Genomic DNA, 16,170 nt, shown 5'->3' on the forward strand with positions numbered 1-16,170 from the left:
TCTCTGCAGTTGCCACCCATGCCCTGATGGGCAGGAAGTAACTGGGTCCAGATCCATCTGCTCCTCTCAGTCAGGACATGGCACAGGATTCCCAGAGAAGCTGTGGCTGCCCCTGGATCCCTGGAAGTGTTCCAGGCCAGGTTGGATGGGGCTTGGAGCAACCTGGGATGATGGAATATGTCTCTGCCCGTGGCAGGGGATTGGAGCTGGATGATCTTGAAGGTTCCTTCCAACCCAACCCATTCTCTGTGGATCCTGAGGACCAGAAGCAGCTGAAAGTGAGGAACATCTGCTTAAACAGCAGGAAACTGGGGATTTGAGGGGTTTAAGTCCAGGCTAAGTCCAGGTTTAAGTCCATTCTTGGCTTGAATCCAGCGTTGAAGATGGGGTGCAGCCACCCGTCAGCAAAGAAGGACATTCCCAAAGCATCTAAGAGTTCATGAGGCAGCTTGGCAGGGAGAGTGGTGGGCTTTCAGCTGGAGCTGGGACACTTGTGACCTCACAGGGAGCACTGAAGGACCGTGCCAGCCACCAGTGCCACCAGAGCCAGTGCTGCAGAGCTGCTCCTCACCCCACTGCTGCTCTTGGTGTCATCTGTGCACAGGTCAGTGTAGCAGCAGGATTTGGGCTTTTGGGCCCCTATCCCATCGTAGGCGAGGCATTCCTCCTCACAGTCCCTGGTCACGGTGATGTTGCCAAAAAAGGGATAACCTGGGAGAGGCAGATTGGACAGGAGGAGGAGGTGAGAGAGGGGAAAAAACAGGGAAAGAAAATGGGATTGAGAAACGCTGACAGAGGAGGGGTTGGACATCCCTAATCCATGGGTGCCTCTAACCCAGCTATTTTTTGTGGGAACAGGCCTGCCAGCTCTCACTGCTGACTCTCTCTCACCCTCCTGCTCCTTTCAAATCATTCTAGCATGGACAAGGGACATAATTCCCCATAGAGGTTTGCACCCTCTATAAATTCAAGGTCCAGAGAGATATCGGGGTAGGAAAGGTACTTCACTGTGAGGCTCCAAATCTGATGGATTTCTCTCCTTCGCCCTCTAAAGTGGGATAATTTCACCAGGGTTTTTACAGAGATGTTAAAGGGACTGGGATGGGGAGAGGGAAATGTGGCCAGCAGATTGAGGGAGGTGATTCTCCCCCTCCGTTCTAGTGAGACCCCACCTGAAGAGTGGGATCTGCATCCAGCTCTGGGGTCCTGATACAATAAACACAGGGAATTGTTGGAACAGATTCAGAGGAGGCCATGGAGATGCTCCAAGGGCTGAAGCTCCTCTACTCTGGAGCCAGGCTGGGAGAATTGGGAATGTTCACCTGGAGAAGGGAAGGCTCCAGGGAGATCTCAGAGCCCCTTCCAGCGCCTGAAGGAGCTCCAGGAGAGCTGGAGAAGGACTTGGGCAAGGGATGGAAGGACAGGACAATGGGAATGGCTTCCCACTGCCAGAGGCTGGGGTTAGATGGGATTTTGGGAAGGAATTTTTGGCTGTGAGGGTGGTGAGGCCCTGGCACAGGCTTCCCAGAGAAGCTGTGGCTGTCCCATCCCTGGAAGTGTCCAAGACCGGGTTGAACGAGGTTTGGAGCAACCTGGTCGACTGGAATGTGGGAATTTGGAGTTCCATTATCTTTAAGCTCTCCCCCAACCCAACCCATCCTGGAATTCTCCCCAGGGCCCCTCAGCGGCAGTGGTGTCACTCACCTAAGTCCACGGAGTGCAGGGTCGTGGTGCACACGGTGGCTCTTGGAGGACACGTGACGGGTGTCCTGCACTGAGAAATGTCTATGGGCTGCTTGCACACGTAACATTGCAGGGACTGGGCTGCAGAGGGGACAGAAAAGGCTCTGAGGTGACACAGCCAGGAAGACAGACGCAAATCTGCAGCTTTCTGACCAAAATGCAGCAGTGCCTAAAATTGTCCAAAATTAAGCGTGTCTGGAGGAAATGGCAGAGCTTGGATATGCTGGGGGGAAAAAGATAAATCCCAGCACTGGAGGACAAGTGTGGTGTAGCAGGAGCTGGGCCTAAACATGACTTTGGAGGCTCAGCAGACTGAAAAAGGGGATTTAGAGGGACTTAAGCTTGAGTTTTGGTGGGTCTGAGCATCCTCTTTAAGAATTCAGCCTAGAGAATAGGAGGCTGAGGGGAGACTTTTTGGGATCTACAACTTCCTGATGAGGGGAAGTGGAGAGGCAGCACTGATTTCTTCTCTCTGGAGCAGTGACAGAATCCAAGGGAATGGCCTGAAACCATGTCGGGGGATGTTTGGGTTGGATATCCAGTGCCTAACTGGGTTCTTCCCCCAGTTAGGCACTGGAACAGACTCCCCAGGGAATGGTCATGGCCTCAAGAGCTCAGGACATGTTTGGACAACGCTCTCAGGCCTCAGGGTGGGATTATTGGGATGTCCTGGGCAGGACAAGGAACTGGGCTTTGATAATCCTTGTGGGTCTCTTCCAAATCAGGATATTCCATGGTTGTAAAAACCAGCTCCCTCTGCTGAGAGCACCATTCTCCAGCTGTGACAGAGGCAACTCCCTCATCCCTCCCCTCGCAGCAACAGCTCCTTCCTGCTCTTTTAAGGGAAATTCTGCAGGAATCAGTAACTGAGAGCAGGATTTAAATTTCAGAGCTGTGTCAGAGATCCTGAGGGCTGAGTGAGGCCCTAAAACCACCCTCATCAGGGGCCACTGCTGCTTTTTGAAGAGGCCATGTACGAACCCTTGCTGGCTGCCACCTGAGGGAGGGACATCTCTAAATATGCAAATCTATGCAAAGCAGCTCTCAAAACCTTCAGTGTGAGCGCTGTCCATCCACAGCCAGCAGACACTAAGAGTGTGGATTTTCCAAAGTCCTGCTGGTGTGGCTTGGTGACAAAAACCAGCCTGGTTTGAGATTTTCTATCCTACCCTCCTTCCACCGGCTGAAAAACAACCTGCGAGCGTCCAGTGCCATCTATCGGTAAAAATTCAAACCGACGCTGTTTGTTTTTTTTTTTTGTTGCCGTTCCGCCATCAGAGGAACCTCTGGGGCTTTGTGATAAGGATAAATATTTTTGAAGGCATTTGTTTGAACACCTGACTTCAGAGAGGAATTTTCAAACATCTACTCCTCGCAGCAGCTCCTTTGGAAAATTCAGCTGTGGGGTAGAGCCTACACAGCGCAAAACTTTTTTTTCTCATTCCTTAGCTCTTGCTAAGGAATTCAATTCAAAGAGACAATTCCTTGTCTCTTTGCAGAAGTAAAAAGGATTTTTTCATGGAAATATTTCAATTTTCTTGTGGCCATATTCTCTGTAAACAAGGGTGGTGGAGCCATCCCTGTTTATCCCAGCTCAGGACCTCACTAGTTCCCTGATCCATGATCCAACGATCCATGATCCAATCCATAAAATTGTTATATATTTTAACAGAGGTAACAAATAATCAACAATCATTTGGATGCCTGTGAATGCCTAGGATGGATGGATGGACAGAGCAATTCTGGCTTCAGGAACTTGAGAAACTGCCTTGCAACCCTTGGGGTGAGGTGGTTTCCATTTACGAACCTCAATATTTTCATAGATAAACTGGGAAGTGCCTTGGGGGAATTGATCCCGGTTAAAAGCAGGTTTAAGGAAGGAAAACCTCAACCCCCCTCATCTTTCACTGACTCCAGATGGGGCATTTAGAGGACATGGGTTTTGTGGGAAGGTTGCATGGAAGAGGAAAGTCCAAATCCTTAAGGACTGGGACAGGAGAACTGAACAGGGACAGCTCTGTGTCCTGATCTGAGCCAATAATTCCCAGTTCCTCACTGTCCAAAAGGACCTTCTATTTCTTGATATCAAACCTCAGGACTATGAATGGTCACAGACACCTCAGCCCCAACAGGGGTGCCTAGACCAGCTGCTTCCTTTTGGATCATCCACCAGAAAATATTTCTGCCTGATTTCAACTGTAAAGCAAATGGGGTTGATAACTCTGTTTCCATAAAATTCTTTGAGATTTTGGGTGGTTTCTCAGAAATTCCATTAAATCCAAGGGAAAAATTCGGATGGAGATGTTTGATCCCTGCCCAGGCTGCCTTTCCTTCGAGATCTTCCATGGAAACAACCCATGGATCTGGGGCCCATGGGCTGTGGGTTAAACCCCTCTGGGGTGGTGCCATCCCTGGAATGCCTGTTCCAGGCAGGGATGTGGCTGCAGTTGGTCACATCCGCATGGAGGAAGGACACAGCGATGGCCAAACCCTGCTGCCAGCTTGCCCAAGATCCAGACCCATCACACACCCAGGGGAATTTCCCATTTCCACCTATCTCCTGAAATATCTCCTGAAATTTCAGGGGAATTTCCTATCTCCTGAAATAAGGGAAAATCCTGGAGCTGAGGGTTTAATAAAACTTTCCAATGTCCTTGGAGTTATTTCTCACATCCCTACTGTACTGAAGTTTCACCTTCTGGCTTCCAGCACTTCCAGCAGCCAGCTGGGTGGTTTTAGGAAAGTCAGGAGCTTGGGATGAACATTCCTCATGGGACAGGGTGGCAGCTCAGGTGGAGACTGGCACTTCAAGCTCTTGCCCAGGCTGGTTCTCCCCTGTGCCTTGTGGTTGTCCCCTCCATCCCTGGATGTGGGTGACAGGAATCCAAAAGACGTGCATCGCTCCCAATCAGGCATCACAGCTCTTCCCACCAGGAATGCATCTCCCCTTTCCCATTTCACCCTCTCCTTCAACCTTCTTCAATACAAAAGGCATCATTTCCCCTACCTGGACGTCACCAGGTCTTTCCCCTCCTTCCCCTCCTACAAATTTCCCAGGGTGGGGGGCCCTGGAGTGCTGGGAATGAGGAGCTCTTACCCAACTCCACGAATGCCAGGCCCAGCAGGAATCCCACCAGGAGTTTCTTCATGCTGAGAGCAGATCCAGGCAGCCAGGACAGATCCAGAGAGCTTCTCCCAAGGAGCTTTATATGTTTTCCCACCCTCCACCATCAGCTGTTGTTGATCCTGTGGGCGGATTCCCTCGGGGTGATCAGGGGAAAGCCCAGCTCCAGTCTGGATTGGGATTTGCAGAGGAATGAGTTCCCTGATGAGGTGACATCACCCCAATGAGCAGACTCCTGCCATACCTTGGCTCTTCCCCAGGTTTATGTCCTGGGGCTGGTCCCATGGAAAAAGGAAAAACACGGCTGGCACTGCAAGGTGTGGCCCCATGCCAGGGCTTGGATGGGGAATGAGACAAGGTTTGTTTGCTCCTTCCAGTCTGGCTCCATGAGCCCAGAGCTGGCTTGTGTCACACATGTTGCACTGGTCAACAACCGGCAAGGGGCAAGTGACAGCAGGCTTGGCTTCCACGTGCTTTGGAGAAATGATTGCATGGGCTGGCAGGACTGAGGTTGCCCAAAGATGTCTGTTTTCTCAGATCCTGTTCAAAATCAAGCCTGGTTTCTGGATCCCTTGATTATTAACTGAGCTGCCGGGCATGGGAATTGCTTGGAGGCCAATGGGATATGGTGCTTCCATTTCCCACTCCCAAGTCTGGAATTGGGATAAATCATGTGGTTTCAGGTCCTGGGTCATGCTGGCAAAGCAGGATGCTCAGCCTCCCTTTGGAAAGATGTCAATTATTTACCAAATTTTATCCTGAAGCTGGGAAATAAGCACAACATGGAACAATTAATCAATTTTCCCACTCCAGCACTTTCCTGATAGGAAATTTCACTTTATCCACATCAGGGTAACCCTTTCAAACATCATAATTTATTTTGTATCTTATCCAATATTTGAGGAGACAGCTTCAAATGCTTGGAGCTGGGGAGAAATTATTTACTTCTCCCTTTGGAGTGAGGCGCTGGTATTTTATATTTCACAGGAAAAGCTGATAGACTTTTCCTTGGGTTTGTTGTGATCCAAATTGGAAAAACCTGGAGTTGTGCAATTTCCCATAAAACAGCTGAATAAGCCAAAGAGGCAAAGTTTGTGAATCACTGAAGCACTTGGGAGATCTTAGGGCTGGAGATGAGGTGAGTGAAGGAGCTTTAATGAGGTGCTTTGCCTGTCACAGGCTTGTCACGACAGCACACGTGGGAATATTGCTGCCATTCCCAGCAGCCTCTCCTTCTTCCCAGATGGAGGATGGTTCCCAGTAACCCGAGAAGCGTTGCTAATGAAAATTTCCACAGCCACGGATGACACAAAGCTGACAGAGCTGTGGGAAAGGGAGAGAAAGACCTACACCCTAATCCTTCCCTATGAGAGTGAAAATTATCCTTTATTTTATCTTCCTGTGCTCTCCAAGTTCAGGTGCTAAAAAAAACAACTGGATAAAACATATTTTTCTGGGGACGTAGGAAAAAATCCACTCGGTGAGAGCCACCAGACCTGGTTACATCCAGATCCTTGCTCGGAACTGGGCAGCTCAAGGCACATTTGAGCAATATCCTAATTAAGAGCCATGAAACTGGAAGAGATCCAGTGCTTTCAGCATTCCAGGTGGTTGTGCCTCAACGGGAAAGCACAGTGGGGTTGGCACAGTAAAGCTGCTGGGTGGATTTTGGAGTGGAAATGTCCATGGTCATTCCATACCAAGAAATTTTTGGGATAAATCTGTGTGGTTGAAGGAATAGGGATATAAATACTTAATCACTGTCTTAACTCTGTCTCAAAGGCTTTGAGATGTTGGAAATCTTTCCATAAGGCAAAACACTGACAAAACACCACGGCTCCTGCAGAGGTGCAGCAGTGCCAGACTTCAGGGAAAGAGGATTTGGGAGCGTTCCAGTAAAATTGTGGAGGCAAGGAAAGACCTTTAAGGTCTGTTACCTTAAGGTATTCCTTGATCTAAAGATAATCAGGAGCTCACGGAGAGATGGAGCCCTAGAAACAAACCCAAAACCTAACAAAAACAACCCCAGGTGGTGTCTGGGTGCGTGTTGGGATAGGAGGGATTTGGATTTTTGATTTTGGAAGTGGCAACACCCTCCTGGCTTCCCACGTAGAATTCCACTACCACTGTCAAGAATAAAATGGGATCCTAATGAAAAAACAAAAAAACACCAAAGCAATAATGAAGAGAGTGGGACAACAGGATTCACACCAAAAGATGACATTGGAAAACACTGGCTCCTTTTAGCTTGGCAGAGTTAAGACAAACCTAAGTTAAATGAGACTGGAAATTGAGGTTGGATATGCAACACTAAAAAATTTTGGATTATTTCTGTAAACAAAGGCAGGGAAGAAACCTGACCTGCTTTAAACCTGATAAGTATGTGTAAGCTGTAGTTTGACAGGGCAGTTGGGAAAGGCTTAGACAGCTTGTAGGACTCAGGAGGCCCTAAAAATTCCCTTCTGTCTCTGTCAGGGGAGGAATAAACCCTGGGAAAGGTTTTAAGCACTGACTGACAGGAGCCAGAAGGGACTTTGGTTGAAATGTCATTTCGGGTCTGGAGAGCTGAGAATATCAACGAGGCGTGGTGTGTTAGGGAGAAAGGTTTGTGTGCCAAAAGCCTTCAGGAATTCTCAGTGGGATCAATCTAAACCTTCTCCCAGACTGTCCCTGGGAGACTGTCCTAATTTATAACATAATACAGGGAGACATAATCTCTCTCTGCTTATCACAAATACCAGGAAAAGCAGATGACAGAAATTTGGTGTTTACGGGTAAGAAGGTGAAACGCTTCACCTGCTCTAATTTCCCTTACAATCAACTCATGTTTGAATGACTAAACTCCACATTTTTATGAGATACTCTGTGGCAGGGAGTGAACACCAAGCTATGCTCAGTTGTTCCAGTTGATTATCAGCCACGCGTGAAATTAGTCCTGTGTAAAATATTTCTACAATGATTTATGGAGTCCCTACAGCCAGTGGCTCTTGTTGCACCTCTCAACTAAATTCAGTTTCTCACTGCTGCAATTTTCCTCTTCTCCATAGAAATGTATTTTGTCTGGGATATCTCTTGGATAGACTTTGATGGGCTCTCTGACTTCTTCTCTGTTCTCCAAGGGTTTAATCCTTCTGATGGTCCTTTGAACTCCCTCTGTTTCCACCACTTCTCTCCCACATTGTCCAGCCCAGATCTGGACATTTTCTTGAGCCACTCCATAGAATCCCAGAATGTTTTGGGTTGGAAATGACCTTCAAGATCACCCAGTTCCAACGCCTTGTCATGGGCAGGGTCACCTTCCACTATCCCTGGATGATCCAAGCCCTGTCCAACCTGCCCTTGGACATTTCCAGGGCTGGGGCAGCCACAGCTTCTCTGGGAAACCTGTGCCAAGACCTCACCACCCTCACAGAGAAGACTTTCTTCCCAATATCCTAGAAAACCCACTCTCAGTTTGAAGCCATTCTCTGTTGTCCTGACACTCCATGCCCTTGTCCAAAATCCTGACACTCCATCCCCATGGTTCTAAAATCCCTCTTTGGCTCTCCTGGAGCCTCTCTTCAGCTACTGAGAGCTCACAACAAGGTCACCCCAGAGCCTCATCCTCTGCAATCCCAGGAATAAACAGGATGAATCCACCTGCCATGATACAAACACCAACCAGCCCTATCTGACACCGTGGTCATGTCATGGTAACCATGGCATCAATCTACATGACATCAGTGTCATTCCTGAGACCTGATTTGCAGGATGGAGTCTGCTCCATTTTCCAGATATCAGATTCCCAAGCATCCTAGTGATAATTGATTTGCAGGAAAATACAGATACTGTTGATCATTGCACTGAGCCACCTGGAGTTCAGCTCCTGTGATTCCAAAGGGGCAGAATTTTTGCCAGGGGGCTTTTCGGATGCTCCACCATCTTTACGTGTGACTCAGTGGCTGGGAACCTCTCTGCCCATGCCCGTGGCCCCAGCGATGTTTGATGATCCAGTGGAAGTTCCACCTCTCATGGGTGTGTGTCAACAACAAGACTTTGGGCTTGTTGGGGTGGAGTTGGTCTCCACCCTCCTGATGAAACTCTGCTACTGGGCAGGAAGGAATTCAGGTTTCGTTGGGCTGGAAAAAGGTGAAAATGTGAGAACCTTTCTCCAAGGAGCACTTCAGGTCTGTCTTTCAGGAGCTGTTTGGTATTAAATGTTTCTCCTCCATGGAAAGTATCCCAAAAAAAAAAAAAAAATCCAGATTCACAGCTCTGATTCAGTCTCTAAAGAGCACCTACCCTTTTTTGTTCTGTGTCTGAGCTTCATTTTACTGCTTGGCACCCCCTGTCTGAAGATGTGAGGTGAGAAGTTGAACGTCTCCAAGCAGAGAAGGGAACTGTACTTGCATTTCCCAAATTCTGGCTTAAGATCACTAATCCCAAGACTAAAAAGCAGGATGGGAGGAAAGATCCCAGCTTGCTGGATTTTTACAAAAAGACGTAAAGACTTTTACAAAAAGGTGAGTTGTGTTCAGGGCTCTGAGAGGAAAAAGGGGAGTCCTGGGATGTGGTCACGTGGAGGTTGGAATCATTGAATCATGGAATGGTTTGGGTTGGAAGGGACCCTAAATCTCATCTCATCCAACCGGCCAGCCATGGGTAGGGACACCTTACACTAGACCAACTTGCTCAAGTTCCTCTTCTTCCAGCCAGAGGGCTGAGGACAATTCCTTCAGGCATCACCTGTGTTTGGTCCACCCTGGAAACGTAGGTCCCTCAAGTCTTTTCTGAAAACAGCAAAAATGTCCAAGATGTGATTCTGGATTGGATCCCAGAGGGATGAATATCCACAATTCAGACATTTCAGGCTTCCTTTAAGCAGTATCAGTCCTACCATGGACTTGAGAGATCTCTAGCTAGTGTAAAATGGTCCCTGAGTGTGTCACATCCTGAACCCACTGGATTTGTTCCAGGGAATGTCCAGGCACACTGTGAGGGCCAAGGATGTTTCCAGAAAGGTCGTTCTGGTTGGAAGGATGAGAAATTCAGGCACGAGCTGTGACAGTAGTGATCAGGATCAGAGAATAGATCCTGATCCCTTTTAAATTCCCTTTTTATTCCGGTGTGATTCCCTTTTCCATCCCAGTGACAATTGCTGCCAACTCTATGTGAAAGCCCATGTGACCCATAAATCCACACTTCAACATGTAGGAAGTCTGTGGCCATGTGATTTTCCACCTGAAATTTGGATTATTTGGAATAATGGGATTGTTAAAGGTTGGAGAAGACCTCTGGGATCACCAAATCCAGCCACCACCATGTTCCCCATTAAACCATGTCCTCAATTGCCAGATCCATGTGGGTTTTTTGAACACTTCCAGGCATGGTGACCCCACCCTTTTCTGGTGCTTGAACACTAAAAAAGCCAAGGTTTAAGGATGCTGGGAACATTCCTCAGGGCTGCTGTTGGCTGGGAGTCCCCAGCATTTTTTTCCACACTTTATTCAGCTGATGGCACTGTTGATGTCTTATCAACATTCTGCAGTACAAGGGCAACATGCAGAGACTGGCCAGTCACAGAGCTACTTCCTTCCCTTTATCTCAGGAAGATTTTCCCTTTTTATCAACTTTGGTTGTGTAGAGAAAGGAAACAGAGACCTGGCCACGAATTTGCCACTTGTCAAACCCAGGGGCTGTCACCGAGTCTGTGAGTGAGAAGTGCCTGACATCACTTTGTCAACCTTCAGCATCATCAGCAGTGCCTCTGACTGACAGGTTGGCAGCAGAGTCTGTCGCCAGATACAGATCTGGATGAGTCAAGCTAAATAAGTAACCCCTGCTAAGTAATAAAATTAGCCTGTGCTGGGTGTTGCCATGGGGATCCAGCACAATAATGGGAATAGCGTGACAAGGAAGCCAATTCCCATCATTGGGGTCTGTATCGTCAAGGCATAAATTTGTGGGAGCACCAGTTAGCAGAAAATGCAGCAGAAATGACTTTTGAAAATTTGTGGAGTCATGGGCCGATTGAAGCAGGACAAAAAGTCTGGAGTGGGAGTCACCTGGCCTAAGCATAGCCTTTCTTCTCTACCAGAGGTGGCTCCTGGGTGACTCACTGGAGCTGTTTCTTTTTCCAGTCAGGCAGACAAAACCAAATGTCATCAGACAAAAGCTTCATCAAAAAGTGGATGGCACTGGGGATTACCTTCACTGGCTTTAAAGCGAGCCCTGCAAGGGTGGAGATGGGGTCACCTGGAGGCCTCTTCTTAGTAAATGTTAAATGTGTGTGTTTTGTCATGGAATTGTGGAGTGGCTTGTGTTGGAAGGGACCTTAAAAATCATCTTGTTCCAATCCCTGCCACGGGCAAGGACAGCTTCCACTATCCCAGATTGCTCCAAGCCCCACCCAACCTGGCCTTGGATAGAGAGGAATCCAGGGATCCAGGGGCAGCCACAGCTTCTCTGGGAATTCTATTCCTCAGCACCCTCACAGCCAAGAATTCCTTCCCAATATCCCATCTAATTCTGCCCTCTGGCAGTGGGAAGATATTCCCAATGACCTGTCACTCCATTCCTTTTCCAAAGCCCCTCTCCAGCTCTCCTGGAGTCCCTCCCAGTGCCTGAAGCTCCATGGTCTCCCTGGAGCCTTCTCCAGGCTGGACATTCCCAGTTTGCCCAGCCTGGCTCCAGAGCAGAGGGGCTGCAGCCCTTGGATCATCTCCGTGCCCTCCTCTGGACTTGCTCCAGCATCTCCACATCCCTCTGCTGTTGGACTCCAGAGCTGGATGCAGAATTCCAGATGGGATCTCACCAGAGCAGAGCAGTGGGCCAGAATCCCCCCCTCGCCTTCTGCCTACACTGTGGGGACACAGCTCAGGACACAGGGGAGTCTCAGGGCTGCCTTTCCCTGCCAGAATAACTCTCAGGCACACTCTGGGATTCTTGGAGTGTCCTGTGCAGGGCCAGGAGCTGGGCTTGGTGATCCTTGGAGGTCCCTCCCAACTCTGAACTTCCCTTGAATTTTGCCAGTCCATCCCATCAGGAACAAGCTCCTTCCTCATCCATCCATCCATCCATCCATCCATCCATCCATCCATCCATCCATCCATGTGTCCAACTTCAGTGACCACATCCAACGCTCTCTCTGTTTGTTGTCCTGCTTCTTGGCTTCCTACGTAATTCCACAGGAGTTTGGATTTGCCAATTAGTTTTCATTAATTCAAAATTAATTCAGCTTCTGCTCCTTTTGGCCTCCAACATCACAGACTAATAGTGTCTTTCCTTCCTTGCCCATTCCTTCCCTCCCTGCAGAGAAGTTTTTGAGGTGGCACACCCTGATTTCTGGGATCAGGAGTATAAAGCCCTTCAATAACATTGTCCCCTCATCTGGCTGAGTTTTGGGATTATTCAGTTTTAGATAGGCAGAAAAATGTTGATATATGATTGATATATAGATAAATATGTTGATATCCAGATATATTTGTTGATATCTAGAAAAAAGAAAAGTGAACTGGAAGTTCAACGGTATGGATGCAAAGAGTGAAGCTTATGGTACACTGAAATCAAAGATTCAAAAACCTCTTTGGGTTTTTTTTTTCTGTAAAAAAGAGGAAAAATAGAGAAAAATATTCTAGAGAGAGAGAGACTGTGGCCTGATATAGGTGAATAATTTCAGAGATTATTCCAGGAATGAGAGGGAAGCCAAAAGGAATGAATGAAAAATGGAGCAGCAGACAAAACAACATGAGGGAGGTTAAGAAATATATGAAGGAAAAATTTGCAATAGTCAAAATGACTTAGATCTCGAGAAAGACGTTGAATGTTATTTATTCATTTATTTAAAATGAATAATTTAATGTTATTTAAATATTATGTAAAATTATTTAGCTTTTAAATTGAGAGGCAAAATAAACTAGTGATAGATGAAAACTGAATATTAAATTAACCACTTGTTTATTCAATATGTAAAATGCTTTTGATTTTGGGGGTAAAGACAGCATAAAAAAAAGTCCAGAAAAAGAAACAACCACAACTGAGGTGAAAAAAAAAAATTCTATGTATTCAAACCATGACAAAGCAGGTCAGGATGTTTTCCATCCCAGAACTCTTGGATGAGATACAGAAAAACAGGTCCAGGTCCACTCCCAAATATTGTTTATAAATTGGTCAAGGCAGAATCATGAGGTCAGAATTTAACCCCTAAATCAAAAAGAGGAGGGGTAACAGCCACTGTCTGACCTCAATAGAGTGCCAGGGGTAAAAACAAGGTTTGAAGGAAGGAAAACAATAAAAATCCCAGAAAAATACTTAAAATCCAATGTTGTATTTGCTGTTTTCATGTTAATAAAATCATATTTAAAGTCAAGTTTAGCAAAGTAATAACACAAAATAACGTGGGAATATTTATTAAGATGTCACAGATGGAAATTAAATTGCTATAAGATGGGTGAGAATTTTTTAAAGGCCTGGGAGTGGAGGAGCTAGAAATATTTAATGTGTTGGGAGCAGGATATGAGCCTGGAAAGTTCATCAGCGCCGTTCCTCACTTTTGGAGTGCTCTTGCTTAAAATTTTCTGTTAAGACCTTGAAAGATGCCAAATAGGAGGGAATTTACTGGTGGCACAAATTCGGGAAGCCTCAGCAATTCCAGGAAGGATCAGGGTATCATGAACAAGCAGGTGGCTTGGATGCAAGTCATGGATTAAAGAGGATCATCCACCATAATAAGTCAATTGCACGGTAAATGAGGACGTCACCTGGAGATGATTGGGAGATGAAAGACGCCGGAATTCTTGGATGATCCCGGCTGGAATTGCTGTGGAGCATGGAAAAGATTCAACACCAGGTGCATTTCCCCACCAGTGGCTGAGGGACCTGAATTCCCATCCAAAGGATCATGGGGAGTTGAGAATGGAGGGAATATGAAGCCAAAAGGGAAGATTTAATAAAGAGGGAGAGTGGCTTTTCACACAGGCAGATGGTGATAGGACAAAGGGTAAATGGTTTTAAACTAAAAGGGGATTGACATCAGAGTTTGGGAAGGAATTCTTCCCTGTGAGAGAAGGGAAACAATGGATTAAGTTGCCCAGAGAAGGTGTGGTCCCCCAATCCTTGGAAGTGTTCCAGGCCAGGTTGGAGAGGACTTGGAACAACCTGGGATAGTGGAAGGTGTCCCTGCCCATGGCATGGGATTGGAAATTAATGGTTTTGAAGGTCCCTTAAACCCCAAACCTTTCCATAATTCTGAAAGAGATGGGATTTCTTTCCCAAATATGGACACACTCAACAGCAGGGAAGAGTTGCCTGAGATAAGAAAAATGGTGGCACTAGAGAAAAATAGTCCTTCACTTCTCCATATAAATGTCCCAGGTTCAGTGCCAGCCTGGGAGTTCTCAAGGCTGGAGAACTGATCCACGTTCATGACTGGAAAACTGGGATGGAGACACAGAAGGTTTGGACTGGTTTGGATTGAATATAAACAGTGGTTTTGCCAGACACTTGAGTGGAAAGGTTTTATCACCTTCCCAGCAGTAACATTCCAGGAAAACCTTTAGTCTTTTCAGCCTCCAGTGCCCACCTGTCCATCCACTGTTCCAATGTCTATCTATCCTGGATATCTGTCCTGTCATCCAAGGATTTTGAGTAATGCCTCATTTGGAGTTCCAGGTTAGCAAACACCCCCCCATAGCTAAAAATAAGAATTTATGGACGGTGCTGAGCTCTGGGTACAGATGAATCCAGCTCTTCCACACCACACTATTTTGGCAGTGCCTATGCCCTGGCAATTCATGTTTGGATAACTCCAAGATTTGGAATGGTAGAAGTGGATGATGGAGGAAGAAGAGCCCAGGTAAGATCTCCACTGGTTTGGGGGTGAACTCAGCAGGTTTGAAAGTTATTCCCCATGTGAGTGAGGTGAGACTGAAATTTACACCTTGCTTCTGCTGAAAGCACTCCCAAAGTCTCGTGGCAGCTCTGCCTGGATGAAGTTGGAGGAAGGTGACAAGGAAAATAAGGGTGACACATAAGTGGAATATTCACTGTGCTGTGATGTGTGGGATCTGTTTGCCTTAGCATCCTATTAAATATATAGTAAGGCTCAGAGGGTTGGGATTGTGTAGTCTGTAGAAGAGAAGATCTGTGGTGACCTTAGTGCCTGTCACAGTACCTGAGGAGCTCCAAAAGAGCTGGAGAGGGATTTTGGAAAAGGGATGGATGACAGGACACAGGAAATGGCTTCCCACTGCCAGAGGGCAGGTTTAGGTGGGATATTGGGAAGGAATCCTTCCCTGTGAGGGTGGGGAGGCCCTGGCACAGGTTTTCCCAGCAAAAGGTAAGGGAAGAGGTGCACAAGGGGTAAAACTGATAAAGTCTGATGAGATTTAAATTAAAACAATAAATACATTTTGGCCTCGCTGTGTCTCCTTCAGCTGTTGCTTCAGGGATGGTGCTGATTTCCTGCATATTTTGGAGGCACCACAGAGACTTCTGAGGCATCCAAAATATTGGAGAAAAAACCTCAGGAGACCTTGAGGGATGGATATGTCCAAATTTCCATTAACCAGGAGCAAAAATGAAAATTAAAACTTCAGTGGTAGCTTTTTTAATCTCCAAAATGAAAATTCTGGGTTGAAATCAGGGACATTAATGAAGGAATTTCATCTCCCCTGAAGAATGGGACAAAAGGAAATTGAGAAGGACAAGGGAGGAAAGAACATCTGGTAGAGCTGAGAGGGTGGTGAGGCCATGGAATTTCCAGAGAAGTTGTGGATGCCCCATGCCTGGAAGTGTCCAAGGCCAGGCTGGACGGGGCTTGGAACAACCTGGGATAGTGGAAGGGGTGTTGGAACTGGGTGATCTTTTAGGTCCCTTTCAACCCAAACCATTCCACGATTCTGAACTTGATACTGATGAAGCAGATCTCCTCTTCTTCTCCTCTTGGGCTCCTCTTGGAGACACAGCCCTGTCATGTGGGGCAGAGCAGCACATCCACCCTTCACCAAAAACCTTCACGGAGTGTCTGCATTGTCTCTTTGCCTCCTGCATCCCTGGCTGTCCTCAGGATGCTGCCTGCTCCTGATCCCACCGTTGGGTTGGAAAGAGGCAGCTGTGAGCTCTACTTCAGCCAGAGGATTTGGGCTTGTTCATGTCGACATCTAAATAACAGCGCCAACAAAAGTTTCCCCTGTCATTTCCGTGATGCAAAGGTGTCCCCTGGTTTTTATTTCGTGGTGAATCACCGGGGTGGTGGTGGCAGGGCATTTACCTTGGCGTAGACACACAGGGTTGTGGCTTTGCTTCCTGGTCTGTTTGGGCTCCAC

At 47.1% G+C, this 16,170-nt stretch overlaps 1 protein-coding gene across 1 annotated transcript; it reads right to left on the bottom strand.

The window, feature by feature from the left end:
- Positions 1–499: 499 nt before the first annotated feature.
- LOC128939782 (ly6/PLAUR domain-containing protein 2-like) lies at positions 500–4,892 on the bottom strand. Its single transcript, XM_054280999.1, has 3 exons — positions 4,841–4,892; positions 1,705–1,824; positions 500–711 (listed from the first exon to the last, which is right to left on the bottom strand). Exons 1-3 carry the CDS (start codon positions 4,890–4,892, stop codon positions 500–502), a joined length of 384 nt encoding a protein of 127 aa, XP_054136974.1.
- Positions 4,893–16,170: the final 11,278 nt, after the last annotated feature.

Source organism: Melozone crissalis, unplaced genomic scaffold, assembly GCF_028551555.1.
Source record: "Melozone crissalis strain CALT ecotype California unplaced genomic scaffold, PUWL_Pcris_2 ptg000002l_1, whole genome shotgun sequence".
NCBI lineage: Eukaryota > Metazoa > Chordata > Aves > Passeriformes > Passerellidae > Melozone > Melozone crissalis.

Excerpts from the sequence above, each read along its gene's own strand:
- LOC128939782 (XM_054280999.1), bottom strand. The coding sequence starts at position 4,892 with ATGAAGAAACTCCTGGTGGGATTCCTGCTGGGCCTGGCATTCGTGGAG. Across the intron at positions 1,825-4,840 it reads CCTGGCATTCGTGGAGTTGG|CCCAGTCCCTGCAATGTTAC; the intron begins GTAAGAGCTCCT and ends TCCCCTCTGCAG. Across the intron at positions 712-1,704 it reads CCTGCACTCCGTGGACTTAG|GTTATCCCTTTTTTGGCAAC; the intron begins GTGAGTGACACC and ends TGCCTCTCCCAG.